Below are 18,028 nucleotides of genomic sequence, written 5' to 3' on the forward strand. Positions count from 1 at the left end.
TATGACCCTCATCCTGGACGACAAGCCCGGTTGTTTTGGTCGTTCTTCTTTCTCACGGCACCTTCAAGCAAAAGCTCCGCCCCCTGTCACATCCCACCCCAAGGGAGGGAGAAAATAGGTAACATAAAGAAAATAAAGTTAAGCCGGTTAAAGGCTGTCAGTGCAGCCATCTATTTGAATGACAGCTGCAAAGCTGAAAGAAGGTAACTTAAACAGACTTAAATGCTCAGGCACTAATGCAACAAATAATAAACCCAAAGAGGGACTTTAAACTAGCAGGACATCACCAAAACACTCAACATAACTGAAAACAAAGACCAAAGAGGGAAATCCAGGCCGTTTCCACAGGCTTCTAATGCCAACAACAGGAGGCAGATGATGAAACGGATTCCTCCCAGGAATCCAGCTGCCACTGGAACAGGCGCTGGTGAGGCCAGCCTGGTGATTGGAGGAGGGAAGGCGGCTGCAATCATCTCCTGCAGGAGGTGGAGTCAGGTGGTGGAGGCTTCTGGAAAGGACACACACACACCACACACTTCACACACACCACACTTCACACACCAAGTACCCGGGGGAAAATGAGCTTTGGGCGAAGTGAACGACCCCCCCCCCCCCCCCCCCCCCCCCAAACAAACGATGACATCACAGAGATTGTCAAAAGCTTTTGAGTCCAAAATCCTTTCAGCTGCTCTAAAAAATATTTGAAAACCAAAACACTCGTCAGGGATTTCCAACGAAAGTTTTGAAATTATTATGGGATGGCCACAGGAACTATGACTTGGTGACCATTTGTATCATATTTTCGGGGGGGGGGGGCTTTCCACGGAAACAAGTGGGTCCTCGTATTGTTATTGAAGAACAGCCCCTTCCAGGAAGAGTGCTGACTCCGCAGCCTTGACTTAAAGACTCTGCAGGGAAAACGTATCGCACTGCCATCAAACTTCAAAAATGAATACATGAATAAATAATATTTATTTTATTTTTATTGACACGCCCACTTTCTCAGCAGAGCTAGCGGAGGAAGACGTTTTTATAAGCCTCCGCAATCTGAACATCAGATGATCTGAACAAAAGATCAAATGTTGCTTGTTTTCGTGGGTGAAACACAGACGCCACAGAGGCCGACTCTAGGATGATGTCATGAAATGGGCGGGAACCTACAAGGAGTGAAAGGCGGAGCCTCAGAGATCGAGTCGTCTTACTTCAAAAATAGCTCAAATTTCATTAAATAAGTTCTTTACTGTGCCGAAAGTAATGTTATCATAAATATGCATATCGTTTACTCTGAAAGGCTTTAGAAAAGCATGATGTAGGCCCCTTAAAATCTACAGTTGACCTTTGACCTTGGAAAAGTGGCTTCAATCTTCGAAAACATAAAATTGTTGCTATGGAGATAAAAAGAGCAGAAAAGCCGCCTTTTTGAAAACAGTTTTTGACTCTGGATTTCAGAGCTGCACGGGGGCCATGTGGGCGGGACGGGTAGTTCCCACAATGCAGTTGGAGGCTTTCAATTTTCTTTTTTTTCTTACACGACCTTGTTTTATAATAAACAGCCGCGGTTTCTCATGGCTTTCTCAGGTATTTCCCCCTCCTGGCCAAACAGAAGCTGGACCAGCCAGAGTGCGACGTCCTCCTCAACGTCTTCGCCCTCCTCTCCGCAAAGAATGCGTCCCCGGCTACCATCGCCATGGTGATGGACATAGCCGAGTCTCTCGCCACGACTGAAGATTTTGTTCACTCGGAAACGGAGAGGGCACTGAATGTGGATGGCTGCGTGTTCCCGCAGCCTGAAGAGGGCGCTGCTCTGTCTGCAGGTGATGGACGGGTTCTGTTTTTTTTTTTTTACTATTGAATATTAATCATTACTTTTGTGTGAAGTCCGTTCTTCACTGGTTGACGCCACAATGTGAGGAACCGCTCGTTTTTTTGAGATGGGAGGGGCTGGTGGTTTTTAGATAAAGACACATGTGAATGCACCAAAATACCCCTTTGGGTTTGTTTATAGCAAGGATTGAAGATTATAAAACACTATAAAACAAGTGTATTTTTCATAATATAGGCCCTTTAATGAGAATCCTTCTCTAATAATCACTAGATGGCTCCATGTTTCTGTCCTTTAACACATTTCACTAGTAAGTTTTCATTTTATAAAGTATAAATAAATAGTCATTTTAAAATTATGTATTTATTTTTATTAAAAACATTTGAAGCTAAAATGATTTAAAATACAGATTAAAGATTCTTTTTTACTCTGACTTGATTTATTAATAAAAAAGAAATAATTCTTTAAAAATATTCAGTTGAAGTTTATTTATTTTTTTTTAAAAACAAAACTGGAGTTTTGTTTCATACTTTGGATGTTTAATAACCTCCAGTAATAATCAATACTGGGTTTATATGTCAGACATTGGCAGACTATACTATTTAAAATAAAAAGAATATTATTTATTCACGTATTCCTTTCTGAAGTTTCCTGAAGGTGTGACGTGTTTTCCCTGCAGACTCCTTAAGTCAGGGCTGCCGGCTGCTGCTGCCCCACATCTCCACCCTGCTGCACTACTTCAGCACCGTCGTCTGCAACGCCGACAGACTCAGGAAGAAGAAGTTCCGAGCGCAGGTCTCCAAAGAGCTCAACATCCTGTCCAAGTGAGTCCCGGCAGCAAAGCCTTTTGGTCCGACGGCGCCTGGTTTGTAGGCGGGGTCAGACGGCCTCTTTAGGACAGTTGCTGAGCGACTTTCATGTGAAGGAAATCCACGGTTCCAATCATCGACTCTGGAAGTGTTTTTAGATTTTAGCCATAACTGTGTCATTTTTTAGGACATAGTTCCTGCAGAGCGGCAGGAGTTCATTAGTGGGCGCCACTGCTGGCGCGAAGCAACCCCGCCCCCCTTCCCCTCCTGTTGCTGAGAGCTCTCTGTTTACACGCTAGCTTGCAGCCCCTCACACCAACAAGCTAGCATTAGTGATGCAACCCCTAATGGCGGTGCAGCCATCCAGCGGGAATGGGCGGAGCAGGGAGCTTGTGGCCCCGCCCAGCATATTTTCTACGTCACAAATAGAGGCCATTTAAATCCTAATCTTCTTATTTGTCCATCATTTTCATGAGAGGGGGGCTCTAACTGTTTCCTTTTGGACGTCTCCCCCTGTTTCTGCGTCAGGATCAGTCGGTTTGTGAGCGATAAGGAGCAGAGCTCGCTGCTCGTCAGGCTGCTGCTGCCGTTCCTCCTCAAAGGCCACAACGCTCAGGTGAGAACCAGCAGCAAACCTTCACCTTTAGGCCGCCTCCCACTGTTGCAGGGACGTCAGGACTTTGCCTCTTTTCCGTCTCAGGAGACAGAGATCGACATCCTGGCCACCATCCAGAACCTGCTGCGTCGGTGTGAGCGTCCGTCCGCCTTCCTGCGGCCGCTCAGCAGGCTGTTCGCCGTGGTTCACAACAAGCTGCCCCGGAAAGCCCTCACCGCCGTCTTCCAGGTGCAACAGGGGGCCAAAACATGATGAGGATTATGCTGAGTCAGCATGAGTCCAACATGCTGACTCTCTGTTTTTCCACATCCGTACGTTTGTAGGTGTTTTAACAGCAGAGCTTTAGCTCCAGCAGGGACGCCGTTTGACTCGTTTGAACTCGTGGGTCGTTTACGTAAATCACCGTAACTCCAGCAGATTCAGAAATGCAGCTCTTTACGTTAGTGATGTGATGCACGACGACGCTAAGTCGACATGAAAAGCCGTCCTTCTCTGCGTTACAATCGGCGTGTTGGCGGCGTCGGCGGTCCGAGTTACGGAATGTCAAAGATCGTCACGTCTGAATTCCTTCACTACGCACTATATGGTGTGTTTGCCATTTTCTAGTGCCGTCTGAATCTACAATCCAGAACCCTAGATATTTCCCAGAAGTCTCTGTGAAAAACCAGTGTGCATCAATGCTCACTAGACCGGCGAATATAGACCACAATGCATTGCGTCGGAACAATTGTTGCCCAAAAAAAGTATTTAAATTAGTTTTTTTTTATAAACCATCAATGTTTTTATCTTCAGGACTATGTAGACTCATAAATAATCGTGTAAAACGCTCATTTTATTTAGAGTTTAACTTTGTGAAATCGATGACGTCACATCCGCCATTGAAAAAAAGAAAAGTATAGAGCGTGGAGTCTGAATTACTGTTAAAATCCAAGGCCCTGCGTAGGGCTGCACCATCTAGTTTTTTAGAGGTTGGGGGGTTTATTTCAAGCAATTAAGTAGAAATAACACACAACAGCAATATAATCATCAGTTATACATTCATACAGTAACTAATCAAACTTAGGATAATTAGACATATTAATAAATATTTCTTGAAAGGGAGTGGAAGGAAGCGAATTTATATAATCCCACCCCGTTATACTATAACCATTTTATTACATGAATTATCAATATCCGGTTCCTGGCTTTTATCAGACAGAATTAAGAATCCTAAAATATCAATATAGCACATGACAAAGATGAATTACTTAACTATTATGCAAAAATAACTATTTTAGAAATCAACAAGGCAAATGCAGATCAGTCATCTAAAAAAAGGGTTAGGGTTCATGTTAACGGGTTAAGAAGCCTCTTAAACCAACGCAAAGCTGCTTTTCTACACTGGAATTACGTTGGTAAACAGTTAAAGAAGAACTTCCTGTTGGCGGGACAGCTCTGGTGTTAAAGGGTTCATTTTTTAAAGGGTTTGATGCTTCTACTAAGCAGCACAGCAGACACACTTGGTCATTTCACCAGGTGACTGCGGTTGCTCTGTACTGCCACCTTTAGGCTCACTTTAAAGGAATGTACCTGACATCAAACGTTCAGTGTTCTTGAGAAAAAGTCGTTCATCTTTTAAAGTTTTGACCTTTTTAATGTAAAAATTATTGAGAAGCAAAAAACAATCATGAAGGTTTTCTTTTAATGTCCATGTTTGAAGAATCATTTGGGGGTTTAGGGTTGTATTAATGAGGAAACTGTTGACTTTCTGCTCCTTTTGAATCTTCTGTCAGACTCTGTCAGATCTGGATCCATCGCTGTCCTACATCACCGACATGACGGCAAAGGTGAGCCTGTTTATGGATTGTCCTTAGTTGTGAAAATTATTTATTTGGTTGAATGCTATAAATCCTTCAATCATTGTTTTCCTGTTTCTCTTTCTTTATTCTAGTATCTTCTACCATTTTTTCTCCCTTAACTCCTACAATATTTCAGCTCTTTCATCTTTTTCCAGATTTGTCTTTTGCTCCTTCAAATCCTTAAACATTTCCAGATATTCCAGGATTTTTGCCTGGAGAATCCTTGAAAACTTTTGCTTCTTTCTGTGGTGGTTTCTGTGTCGCTGGTTCGATACCCGGCTCTGGCATTTTTCACAAACATATCTTTTTTGTTATTGTGCTGTTTTCACTTTATTTATGATCAACTTTGATCGTTTCTTTATGAGTTATTATTTTGACCCTTGAAGTTTCCTTTTCGTTGCACTAAAGTGTTTTTCTTCTGGAGAAGCGGCTCCTTCTCGTTCTGGTTGTTGTTTTTCATTCTGAAACGTCTGTTTTCAGCTCAACGCCTTTGACAGCCGCCATCTGGACGAGATCTACTTTGATGTGCGTTTGACGGCCTTCCAGGACGCCACGCGGCGCGTCCGAGACCTGCAGACTCTGGACCTGGACTTCATCAGCACCGTCGTGTACAACTGTTTCCACACCTACGAGGTCAGCAGACGTGCGGACACGCAGTTGCAGTCGGACATTTCCAGGTTTTCACGTGTTTTTTTGTGTGTGTGTATTTTGTTCGCTGTAGATCGGCGACATGTCTCTGGCGGACAACGCCACCCTGTGCCTGTCCACGGTGATCGGCCGGCTGGCGGCGGTTGGACCTGGAGAGCAGATTTACAGGGATCTGATCCAACATACCATCCTGGATGCCGTCCTGAAGGGGCTCCGCAGCAAGACGGAGGTCTCCATCTTGGTTTGATCGAAATCCGAAGCCTTTTCAGGTCAAGAAGACCTTCTAGAATACCTTTGCTCTCCCCTCAGAGTGTGCAGCACGAGTACACCTCCATCCTGGCCTGCCTGGTGAAGAACTTCCCCTCCAGGAAGGAGTTCAGAGACCTGGTGCAGCTCACCGACTACAACGACCCGGAGTCGGATTTCTTTGAGCACATGAAGCACATCCAGGTCAGAAGTTCGCCTCCTTTAACCCTTGTGCTGTCTGGTCACCAGACGGCACAAGGGTTAAGTGACGGAAGCCCTTCAGAACCTGGAGCGTCTGTTTGTGTCGCCTCAGATTCACCGGCGGGGCCGCGCCCTCAGGAAGCTGGCCAAGCAGCTGACGGACGGCACGGTGGCGTTGACGCCGCGCTCCCTGCAGAACTACATCATGCCGTACGCCATGACCGCCCTGCTGGACGAGAAGATGCTCAAGGTTTCCCCCTTTTTTTAATTTTATTTTTCACGTTTGTGTCGCACCCGTCCAACCTGCCGGTTTGTCCCACAATGCAGCACGAGAACATGACCTCGGCGTCCGTGGAGGTGGTGGGGGCCGTGTGCCGCCAGCTCACCTGGTCCAAGTACCTGTACTACCTGAAGCATTTCATCCACATCCTGCAGACGGGGCAAGCCGAGCAGAAGCTGGCCGTCAGGTTGGTTTTCGGGGACAAAAACTCAGCTTTTCCTCATTAAATACTACTGAGGTTTGGGTCTTTGTTCTGTTTGAAATGTCAGAGATGAGCAACCCCACCCCCCTTCCCGTCCCTGTTGCTGAGAACTTGGAGCTCGCTGCACATTTTCTACGACTCAAAAACACATTTTTTCAAACTGCGTTTTTTAATCTGGTTGTGATTCACAACATAAGTAAAGATTTACGGAGAAATACAATTTTAGGCTTTATTTTGGTCACATGTCCTCCATAAGAGGGAAAAGAATGTCTTTAATCTCTTTCTCTGCTTAGATTCAGCTCTTTTATTTCTGAGTGCAAATGTGAACCCAAAGCTCTTTAAACCGGTTCCCCCTTGTAGAATGATTTATAAAAACCAGGCGCACACACCTCGGCATATGTGTGCTAGCGTACGCACACACGGGAACACAAACGTCACGCTGTAAACCGTCTGGACGCACTAAAGTGCAAATGGTGCCAACCTGTGACTTTTAAGAAAAATGTGGGGTTCAGGGTCTGTGTGGACACAGACGGTCAGGACGGGAATCGAACCTGCGAGGTGCCGATCAGAGGTGGGCCGCTCCACCTCCGCACCGGGGTTTAAAAATAAAGTGTTGTCTGTCGTTTGACACAAAAGTAAAAAAAATAAACTGCCAAATTAAACCATTGCTGCTCTAGAATGATGTCACTGTTCTTTAGCTCCGCCCCCTCTTAAGGCTTAGAGGTAAACAAAGGGGCATAGCTAAAGATGAAAGTTGTTTCAATTTATGCATATTTGTCCCTTCATATGAATCAATGTGACAGAAATGACCGTTTGAAAGTGAATTTCTCCTTTTTGAATTTTCTGTCCCGTTTATTTTGCCGTTCCTTCACTTCATGCATTATTTCAGAACATTTTATCTGAAGGAGGCTGTCATGCTAGAAATGTTCCTGACGTTTCCTCTGCTCCTCTCTTCCTCTCCGTCAGTCTGCTGGTCGCCGTCCTCCAGTCTTTCCATTTTGACCATCAGACCCTCAGCAGAGAAATGGAAGCCGCCAAAGCCAGAGAAGGTCACTTTTCTCTCTATCTGAAGATGTCTTTTTGTCATCAGTGCATGAAAAATGATTTATTTTATAATGTGTGAAGAGGGGATCGCTGAGGAAGAGGAAGAGGAAGCAGCAGACGAGGCGGATGGGAGCGACGAGGAGGAAGCAATGGAGACGGATGGGAAGACGGCTGATGTCCCCATGGAGACGGACGCTACAGAGGGGGGCGGCGGCCCTTCAGAGGCAAAGGCCAAAGCTGAAGGGAAAGGGGGGCGGCGCGCCCCGCCCAGCGGACTTCCTCACAGCAGAGAGGAGCTGGAGGCCCTCGTCGCCGCCATCCACCAGACCGTCAACGACAGCGTGCTGCCGCGGCTGCACAAGTGTCTGACGGCAAAGGTGCGGCGTCGCCTAAAACCCTTTGACCTGAGGAAAGCTTCCTGCAGCGCGTAGCCTCACGTCAGCGTGTTCACGTGTGGAGCGGATGACCTCAGCTCTCCCCTCCCTCTGCTGCAGGTGCAGCGGGATCAGGAGCACAAGGCGGTGAAGTCCAAGGACGTGAAGGAGGAAGAGGTGGCGCGCGTCCCCATCGCGTTCGCCATGGTGAAGCTCATGCAGACGCTGCCGCCGCACATCATGGAGGCCAACCTCCCCGGGTGCGTCTTTCAAAGTCTGCCAAAGCGCCGACGTACGTACCTGTGGCGCGCGGGTTCTAACTTCCTGTTCCCAACCAGGATCCTGATCAAAGTGTGCGTCCTGCTGAGGAACCGCTTCCAGGAGATCCGGGACGTGGCGCGGGGAACGCTGGTGAGGATCGTGGAGACTCTGGGCTGCAGGTTCCTGCACTACCTGCTCAAGGAGATGCAGGCCGTCCTGGTGAAAGGCTACCAGGTATGCGCCGCAGGGACGCGCCGTCATAACGCAGGCGGCGAGCTCCAACGTGACTTCCTGTGTCGTGTGGTTCCAGGTCCACGTTCTGACGTTCACCGTGTTCCAGCTGCTGTCCGTCCTCAGTCCCACCCTGAAGGCCGGAGACCTGGACCCCTGCATGAACATGCTGATCGACGTGAGAACCCGCCCCCCCTGCAGCGTCGCGCCTCGTCTCGAGCGTCCCGTCACACGCCCCTCCCTCCCTCCCTCCAACAGGTTTTCAACAACGAGCTGTTCGGGTCGGTGGCGGAGGAGAAGGAGGTGAAGGGCATCGTCTCCAAGCTGATGGAGGCGCGGCACAGCAAGAGCATGGACTCCTACCAGCTGCTGGCTCGCTTCTGCAGCCGGGACAGCATCACCAAGCTGCTGCTGCCGCTGAAGGAGGCGGGTCTGCTTCCTGTTTCTGAAGTCCCCCCGAAAATGATGACATCACAGCGGGCGACGCCGTTAAAAAATGACTAATGCAACCAAAACACCCGTTATCACATTTTCCCACGATACGGAAAAAGAAAAGTTTTGTTTGAGTAATTACGGTAAAGGTCAAAGTTTTGTTGACCTTTGACCTCAGGAAGAGGTCGCCATCTTAAGGTTTCACAATAAAGGAACATCATTTTTTCTAGTAGCAGCTACAAATATCAACTTCTCCTAGAGGTGTCGATCCATCGCCTCCTCGCCCCTCACCGTCTTTGAGGGGCTACTCAACAATGCTGCATGGCGAGCTCGCAAAAGCGGCATTTCCCCGTCGCTCGCGCATCTTTCACCTAAATATTGTATAAATGTAATGTATGAATTTCTGGGTCAAGCTGAACAAAACGATACAACATTAAATATGACCATGTTAGGAATGTGGGCGTGGTTATCAAAAAACCTTTGTTGCCAAGGAACTCCTTGGCAACAAAGGTTTTTTCCGATTGATCTAAAAACGACATCGACCGGTCCGTCACCCCCAGGCGACCAAAAACTAAAATGGTTGCTATGGAGATAAAACATTTAAAAAATGCGTTTTTCTGTCATTTTCCACGCGCCGGTCTGATGAAGCTCCCAGGGGCAGTGGGGGGGAGGGAGGGAGGGGCGTGCGGCGGCTACTTATCGGGGGGGGGGGGGGGGGGGGGGGGTTGAGTAGGATTGCGGTTTTTTTTGGGAGGGTTTTAAATCTAGGTGTGATTTCTAAAAGGAATTGTTTCGGAAGTTGTTGTGAGCTTTTATTGTGTTTCTGCGTTGTGTGATCTGTTGTCGTACCTCACTACTTCCCGCTTGCTGCACTTTCTCGTTCGTTTTTTTTGGGTGCCCTGGAAATTTCCCAGAAGTCTCTGCATAGACGCAGTGTGCATCGATGCTGACTGGTTGGTGAATTTGGACCACAATGCAAAGCGTTTGAACGACTTGTCCTCCTCCAGATCCTGGAGACCACGTCCAGTTTGAAGGTGTGTAACCGGGTGACTGCCGTCCTGCGGCGCCTGGTTTTGGGTCTGCTGGTCAACGATGGGATGACATCACAGGACCTCCTGCTGCTGAGCCACGGCCTGATCAGCCAGAGCCTGCCGCTCCTCACCAAGAGAGACCGGTACGGACCGCTGCGCCACTGCTCCGCCCGCCGCTCCGCCGCCCCGACCGCCTGTGATGGTTTTGTCTTTTTTTTCAGTGAGAAAGCGTCGACCAAACCTCCCCCTGACCCCAGACTCCCCCCTCCCAGCTGCTTGCTCCTGCCTCCTACCCCAAAAAGAGGAGGAGTCAAAGCTCCCGTCAGCAGCCGCACCAACATGCACATCCTGGTGGACGCCGGCCTGAAGGTGCTTCCTCTCCCCGCCGACTGTCAGGACGTCCGGTGGACAGTTTAAAACGTTGATCCGTGTTTTCCAGCTGCTCCACCTGAGTCTAAAGAAATCCAAGGTGACCTCGTCTGAGGCGTCGGCGCTGGAGATGCTGGATCCCTTTGTGCTGCTGCTGCTGGAGTGCATCGACTCCATGCATGTCAAGGTAGGAGCGCGTGATCCCGCTGTTGGCCGGCATCGTCGCCCGCTCTGACCAGAGTCTTCGTCGCCCCCTCCAGGTGATCACAGAGGCTCTGACGGCGTTCACCTGGCTGCTGAGGTTCCCTCTGCCGGCGGTGGAGCAGAACGCCGGACAGCTGACCAAGCAGCTCTTCGTCCTGCTGAAGGATTACTCCAAAGCCGGAGCGGCCCGAGGCGAGAACTACCTCCTGGTCCAGAACTGTTTCAAGGTGGGTCCAGAAAGGTCCAGAGACCCAGGACAGAAAGCTCTTTAAAAGCTGCTCTTCCTCGTTTCATTGCAGGCCGTGACTATTTTGGTCAAAAACGTCAAAAGCAACAAGATTTCTGAAACGCAGCTGCAGGTGCTGCTGGGATACGCCGAGGAGGACATCTACGACCAGTCCCGCCAGGCCACCGCCTTCGGTCTGCTTAAGGTGACTCTTGAGGGGATCTCGCCGTGTCTCCCCGCCCCCTTCAGGCGGCGGTCTCACCTCTGCGTTCGTTTAGGCCATCCTGTCCAGGAAGCTGGTGGTGCCGGAGATGGAGGACGTCATGAAGAAGGTGGCCACGCTGTCCGTCACGGGCGCCAACGGCATGATCAGGGTTCACTGTCGACAGGTACAGATGGCGCCCGCTCACTGAAACCACCTGTACACGCCTCCTTACAGACCCGCCGCGATAAAAAATAGCGTTTTTGGTGTTTTTCAAATGTTCTTTTCTCGTGATGGAAGACAAATGTCAAATAAAGTTGCATTTCTGAGTTTTTATTTATTCAGATAATTGTGAATCAGGAGCAGACGAAAAAAGGCAGTTTAAAAAAATAACCTATTTGTGACAGACAGTACGCTAGGCGGGGCCACAAGCTCCAAGCCCCGCCCCTTTCGTATCATCCACGTGCAGACAAACGGATCCAGGAACGTCTTTGTTTTCCTGGAATCTGGATCAAACGGATGATGCCTCTGATGTCGCTGCCACGTCTGTTACACCGCTAATGTTAGCTCGGGGGTGTGGGGGGCTGTAAGCTAGCAGGAGAGAGTGTAAACAGAGAGCTCTCAGTGACGGTGACTTTTCTCTGAGCTGTGTGTTGCCTTGGGTGCAGATTTACCTGAGGTACCTGCTGGACTATCCTCTGGGGAAGAAGCTGAAGAAGCACCTGGACTTTGTGGTGGCGCAGCTGCAGTACGACCACGACACGGGCCGGGAGTCGGCGCTGGAGATGCTGGCCTACGTCTGCCAGACGTTCCCCCAGGTCAGACCGCCGCCCCGCGTTTACAGCCTCATCTGTTAATCCTGCTTCTCTGAAGCCTTTCATAGTAAACCTTATACATATGGTTGATCATATATTACCTATTTATATATATTATAAATTAAAACATTAGTTCTTTTTGCAGCTAATTTTCCTCCTCTGAAGTAAGACGACTCGATCTCTGAGGCTCCGCCTTTCTCTCCATTTCATGACATCATCCTAGATCCTGTCTGAGTTTCTGCCACGAAAACAAACATCTGAACTTTTCCAAAGATGGATTTGCAGATTGTCCACAGAAAGGCGTTTGGCCGATCACCGCTAACGCGGGTGTGTCTGTTAGCCTGGGGGCGGGGCTTGAAGTGTCGACTCTTCCTGGAAGGGGCGGTTCTATGAACCTGAGAACCTGCTGGTTTTGGTGGGTTGGGAGGATCTGGTGCTCAGAGGGTTTTTGAGAAAAACCTGAACGGATCAAAAACCACTTTGGTTTTGTTTATAGCCAGGAATGAAGATTAAAAGAAGCTTTAAAGCTCAAAAAGTAGATGTTGTATGCTATAGACCCTTTAAGCTAGCTCTGGTTTTCTTTTAATTTTTGGTTAAAAAGTCGTCACAATAAAAAGCATCATTTAACTCGTTTTTGTTTGATATTAAATTAGCTATTTTTTTAATTGTTGTTCTTTAAACATTTTCTCAAATGTAAAGCATTTAGTGTTTTATGTTGGCGTTTGTCACTTTTATTAATCTAGCTTTGTTTTTTGTTTATCGTTTGTTAGCATAAATTAGTTATTTTTAAATGCAATAACCAATCAGCTTTTTATGTTAGTTTTTGAAGTTATTTACTTATTTTTGTTTCTTTTTACACTTTAACCAATTTATTAGCATTTAGCAGTTTTGTCTTTTTTATTACCTGGTAATTCTATCTTTGATCAAACAGAATTAAAGCTTTTTAGGGTTAACTTTCATTTTCCTACTTTCTCTTCAAATCATTTTGGTTCATTCTTTGTTAGCGACTTATCAAGTTTTTGGTTCACTAAAGATATTGCAATTAACCGTTCATTTTAAACCTTTCATTTACTAATTAGCATTTAGAATTTTGTGAGCTGTTTTCCTACATTTTAATAAATGTGTTAAATTGATCTTTTTATTTTGTTGACCATATTTGTAAAGAATTTCCATTTCTACACTTTTTCCCCAAATAATTTGACTTATATTCACATATTCAAAGATCTCATCATAATGTGGTTTTCTTACACATAAATTTATAGATGATTGATTCCCCTTTGACGTTTATTAGAAGGATTCACAGATTTTAAACATGAGCTTTTCTGCATCTCGTTTAGAGTTTAGCAAATATTTCATCAAAGTTTGAAGAGTTTAAAACCTAAATAAGTTTTTATGATCATTTCTTTTATTAGTCTTTCTTTCATTTTGGACTTTAAGACGAAACAAACATTTTTAGACATGAGGGGAGGTGTTTTCCTGCTTTATCATCTTTCTGTAATCAAATAAAACACACTCCGTCTATTATGGGATGGACATAACATTCCTTACATTGCAGACGTCTCGTTCTCTGTAGTAACCGGGACGTTTCTGTCTTCCCTGGTTCAGAACATACTCTTCAATCACTGCAGTCTCTTCTTCGTCCCTCTGGCCCTCGTCGTCGTCAACGACGACTCTGCAAACTGCAAAAAGATGGCTGCCATGGCTATTAAGACCCTGCTTACTCATCTGGACCTGAACCACCAGAACACCTTGTTCTCCTTCGTCACCACCTGGCTGAACTCAGAGAAGGTTAGTGAACACAAACGGGGTTAAGCGTTTCCGTTACCGGGAGCAGCAGATGAGCGGCTCTGCGTCCTCAGACCAGCCTGCGGCGCCTCGGGGCTCAGATCTGCGGTCTGTACGTGGAGGTGGAGCGGGAGGCCTTCTCCTGCCGGCTGGCCGAGCTGCTCCCGCTGCTGGAGAAGGAGATCCACCCCGACAACTACGAGGACGTGAGTAAACCGAAGGCTGCCGCAGCCGCGCAGACGCCGCTCAGGAGTGACGCCGGTCTCTGTCAGATCGAGGACGAGCAGGACGAGAGGGGAGCGGACCGCCTCCTGTTCAGCAGCCTGACGCTCCTCGCCAAACTCTGCAAGCACGCCGGCCTGCTGGAGCTCAGCAAGCCGCCGGAGACGCTCTGCCGCATCTGGGGTAAAGCGGAAACCGCCGCTGCTGCACGCCGGGGGCCGCCGCGCAAACGCTGAGTCGGTGTTCGATTCCCCTCAGGTCACATGGAGGCCCACCTGCGGCACCCTCACTGCTGGGTGTGGCTGACCGCCTCGCAGATCTTCGGACAGCTCTTTGCAGCTCAGCCGGCGGAGAAGCTGGTCGCCGCGTGGAGAGGAGGAGGAGGAGGAGCCTCGTCGACAGCGACTGACTTCATCACCAGCAGCCTGGACAAAAAGGCGGGGCTTAAAGATCTGGCTTAGACACGTGCAGAGCCCCTCCCACGTCTCACTGGGTTCTTTTCTTCCCATTTGCAGATGAGGGAGTTGGCGTTGGCGTTCTGCCATCAGCTGCAGTCCAAGTTCCTGGACACGTCCTCAGGAGAGCAGGTGCTTCATCGCCCGCCTCGTCTGAGAGCGGCGCCAACGGCGTTTTCAACCACGGTTCTCCTTCCTGCAGGTGATCAAGAACCTCCTCTACGTCGGAAAGGTGATTTACCTCATCTCCTCCGAGTCGGATGTCCAGGACCAAGAGCAGGACGGGCCGGAGGTCGGGAACGGTGATGAAGAAGATGAGGAGAAGGAAGGAGAAAAGGAGGAAGAGGAGGAGGAGGACAGAGACAACAAGCCTCCGTCTCTGCTCTGGCTGATGAAGAAGCTGTCTCTGATGGCGAAGAGGGAGGCGGCGCACTCCCCTAAAGTTCCTCTGAAGGTACGCACGTGTTGACTTGTTGTAGCTCCGCCCCCTCTGTGAGCTCATCGCCCTTTCTCCTGCAGAGAAGCTGCGTCTTTAAGTTCCTGGGAGCGATGGCCATCGATCTGGGGAAGGAGCGGCTTGGACCGTATCTGACCACCATCCTGGCTCCTCTGTACCGAGAGCTGGACAGCACGTACGCCGAGCAAGGTGGGCGCTCGCCGTCTGACCACAAAACATGTGAACAGATCAGGAATGTGGGCGTGGCTAACAGAACACTGCCGTTGCTAAGGAAATGTACTTTTGTAGATTCTTCTAAAAAGTACTTATGGAGTGATATTTATGGCACCCCATGGCAAACAAAACCATTTAATATAGAAAAGAAAATATTAAATATTTGCTTTCAAATACTTTTCTGCATACATTTTTTTTGCGCTCAAATTTTGTTTGCTTTTTTAAATCTTATTTTTGCTTTTAAATTTCTTTTTGCAACACAAATGTTTTCATGCGTTGTCTCATCTCCCTTTTTTCCTATCTTTGATTTTAAATGGTCTAAAAGTCTCAGTTTAGCTGACAAAGCTGCTGATTGGTCCAGATTCTAACCAATCAGGTGTCTCCGTCTCGTGTTAACGGTGCTTGGAGGCAGACATGGACTTTGTTTGGGTTCTCTTCTAACGGGGTTCTGCCGTTTTCAACCATTCTGACCCGTTTCAGAGCAAAACCCAGAAGGAGCAGCAAAGCAGATAAAATCAAACGGGGGTTTATTTATTTCCCCCCCCAGGCCACCAAACAGTCGTTGCTATGGAGATAAAACCAATGAAAAAGTGTTTTTCTTCTAATGTAACGAGAGGGAGGGAGGGGTAGAGGGAGGGGCGAGCAGCGGCCGCTCATCCAGTGAGGTCAGAAGGAGGCGGGGGAAGCGGGAAGCGTCTGCAGGCCGCTCTCCTCTACGGCGCCGCTCTGCTCGTGTCTTGATGCCCCTCCTTTTTGTCGTGCAGACCCCACCCTGAAGAATCTGGCGCAGGAGCTGATAGAGCTGCTGAAGAAGCAGGTGGGGCTGGAGGCCTTCTCCATGGCCTTCTCCGCCGTCCAGAGGGAGTTCGCTCAGCGGCGAGCGGCACGCAAACGCCACAGAGCCGTGCAGGTAAGCAACGAGACGAGGAGCTCGCCGCTCGCCAAAGAGTCCGTGCATCTAAACGCGTCTGAATGGCTGCTGTGAGCGTCTCTGGACTGGATGAGAAAAAATTAAAATCTGTATTTAAAGACTTAAACGGACAAAAGAAAGAAATCCAGGTTTTAGATGAACAGACTCTCCGAGCAGACGCTCCAGCACAGAACATTTTTGGAATCCCAGTTATTTTTTAGTCAAATTTAAAACCAAAATTAGTTTGAACTCATTTCAATAAACTGAACTTCCGCGTCATTTTCTGTTAGCTTCACTTTGAAAACCAGAACCTTCAACGACACTTTAGTTTGAAAATCTCTGTACTTCCTGTGACCATAAGTTTTTGGTTTGTTTATTGTGTGTATGGTAAAGTTAGTCTAGACCAGCGGTCCGCCGCCCAAAGAGCCGTTTGGATCCGTTTTTCCCGCAGAAAGCCGGAGTTTCCAGCCGGTTCTGATCAGAACTATTTCCCCAGAAGCCACAAAACCAGCAAATGTGGGAATGAAGCAGCAGTTGAGCTGCTTCTCCTCTGGATCGGGAGGTTTTTGGGAAAAGCTGCCTGTTTATTCTGGGATGTCTCTCCACTAATCTGCCCAGCTGCTGTTTTCTTCAGGAACTAACGTTTCCTCTAAACTCTCCATCGTTGGGTCAGAACTTTGTTGGGATCACATGCCGGTGGGAGTCGTGGCGGTGACGCGGGTCCATAGGTCCATGTTTTAACCGAATACTCAGCCGTTAGTTCTCCTTTTACGTTTATGAACTGTCCTGTTTACCGCCTGCTGGCCGTAGTCGTCGGCACAGGCGAGCCGCTCCAGGGACGATCGCCTGGTTCCGACCCGCTCACTGAAATAGAACACTTGGTGGACAGACGACCTGGAGAGGTTCTGCATGGTGAGGCTTTGATTCCATCCCATAATAGACGGGTCACCATGAAAATCCACAGAGAGCTGCAGGTTGCCGTCCTAAGTGTGTATTTCTAAAAATTGCTGAGCTCTGACGTCACAAATGTTCAGACTGGATTTTTCGGTACCAGACGGCAGATATTCCAGGATCCAGATCCTCCTCCCTCCCCCCCTCACTCCCTCCCATCTCTGCTCTTCCTTCCAGGCGGTTTCCAACCCCGACATCGCCGCCAAGAAGAAACTTAAGAAGCACAAGAACAAAATCGAAGCAAAAAAGCGCAAAATCGAGTTCCTGCGGCCCGGATATAAAGCCAAGAAGCAGCGCAGCCACGCCCTCAAAGACCTCGCCATGGTGCAGTGAGGAAGGAGGCTCCTGCAGAGCGCCGGTCCAGCTCCGAGTCCGTCTGGAGGGTCCTGAAGAAGAGTCGTAGAGGCGGCTGCTGCAGGAGGAAGACGACCTACAGACTCTTGAGATTAAAAACTGATTCTGAACCTGCAGACGGGACAAAACATCTGAATGTTTTCCTTCAGGCGTTCTTTCTCAGAACATTTGCCGGGGCGGCGATGTGGTTTTTGGTCCTAAACGGCTTGCCGTACATCAGGAGCACAGCTGATTGAAAGGCTGGAAGCTGAATTTTACTGAGGTTTTTTTAACGTCGGATCAGACGGGAGGACCCGGCTGCAGACATCAGCGGCCAGAACCGCAGGTCCTCCACCCAGACTGATGTTAAAAAAAACACTATTAACTGGTGACCCCAACAGTTACAGGACGTCCCATTTTAAACTTTAAGTTATTTTTTACACTTTCAGGGTAAATTGTATAATTTCATCTTCCGCTCACTGATGTCATCCTGTCTGCAGCCTGGTCCCCATAATGGATGGATTTTCAAAATAAAATGCTAAATGAGAATCCCCCCCACAGTATCTTTGAGTTGAACAGGAGTAACCCTTGGGAGTGGGGTCATCTAGACCCACTAGACAGCGTTCTGAACCTTTTTTTGTTTTTATTTATGCTTTCAAAGAGTTTTTTGCGTTTGCAACACAAATGTTTTCATGCGTCGTGTGTCATCTTGCTTTTTTCCTATCTTTGATTTTACTCTCAAAGGTTCAGTTTAGCCACAAAGCTGCCGTCCAACAGTTGTGGCATAAAAACGCCTCCATCCTTTTTCCGTCTGTTCCTGATTCTCAGCGATGTGAAGAACTCGTTCTCTG

General features: G+C 48.1%; 1 protein-coding gene across 1 annotated transcript in view; it reads left to right on the plus strand.

The window, feature by feature from the left end:
- The window catches only part of utp20 (UTP20, small subunit processome component), a 38,676-nt gene extending 20,950 nt beyond the window's left edge, over positions 1-17,726 (plus strand). The window contains exons 30-61 of the mRNA XM_023952286.1: positions 1,579-1,814; positions 2,502-2,646; positions 3,160-3,247; positions 3,332-3,475; positions 5,020-5,073; positions 5,566-5,718; positions 5,807-5,962; positions 6,043-6,183; positions 6,293-6,430; positions 6,508-6,647; positions 7,629-7,711; positions 7,788-8,083; positions 8,201-8,340; positions 8,419-8,575; positions 8,652-8,750; positions 8,831-8,998; positions 10,012-10,178; positions 10,257-10,404; positions 10,475-10,591; positions 10,665-10,835; positions 10,908-11,039; positions 11,113-11,223; positions 11,705-11,854; positions 13,457-13,639; positions 13,711-13,842; positions 13,909-14,041; positions 14,117-14,295; positions 14,374-14,445; positions 14,516-14,767; positions 14,833-14,959; positions 15,748-15,893; positions 17,022-17,726. Coding sequence (XP_023808054.1) covers positions 1,579-1,814; positions 2,502-2,646; positions 3,160-3,247; positions 3,332-3,475; positions 5,020-5,073; positions 5,566-5,718; positions 5,807-5,962; positions 6,043-6,183; positions 6,293-6,430; positions 6,508-6,647; positions 7,629-7,711; positions 7,788-8,083; positions 8,201-8,340; positions 8,419-8,575; positions 8,652-8,750; positions 8,831-8,998; positions 10,012-10,178; positions 10,257-10,404; positions 10,475-10,591; positions 10,665-10,835; positions 10,908-11,039; positions 11,113-11,223; positions 11,705-11,854; positions 13,457-13,639; positions 13,711-13,842; positions 13,909-14,041; positions 14,117-14,295; positions 14,374-14,445; positions 14,516-14,767; positions 14,833-14,959; positions 15,748-15,893; positions 17,022-17,177 — 4,714 coding nt within the window. The 3' untranslated portion in view covers positions 17,178-17,726. The remainder of the gene's footprint in view (positions 1-1,578; positions 1,815-2,501; positions 2,647-3,159; positions 3,248-3,331; positions 3,476-5,019; positions 5,074-5,565; positions 5,719-5,806; positions 5,963-6,042; positions 6,184-6,292; positions 6,431-6,507; positions 6,648-7,628; positions 7,712-7,787; positions 8,084-8,200; positions 8,341-8,418; positions 8,576-8,651; positions 8,751-8,830; positions 8,999-10,011; positions 10,179-10,256; positions 10,405-10,474; positions 10,592-10,664; positions 10,836-10,907; positions 11,040-11,112; positions 11,224-11,704; positions 11,855-13,456; positions 13,640-13,710; positions 13,843-13,908; positions 14,042-14,116; positions 14,296-14,373; positions 14,446-14,515; positions 14,768-14,832; positions 14,960-15,747; positions 15,894-17,021) is intronic.
- The last annotated feature ends 302 nt before the right edge of the window (positions 17,727-18,028 follow it).

This window comes from Oryzias latipes, chromosome 23 (assembly GCF_002234675.1).
Source record: "Oryzias latipes chromosome 23, ASM223467v1".
In the NCBI taxonomy this organism is placed as follows: domain Eukaryota; kingdom Metazoa; phylum Chordata; class Actinopteri; order Beloniformes; family Adrianichthyidae; genus Oryzias; species Oryzias latipes.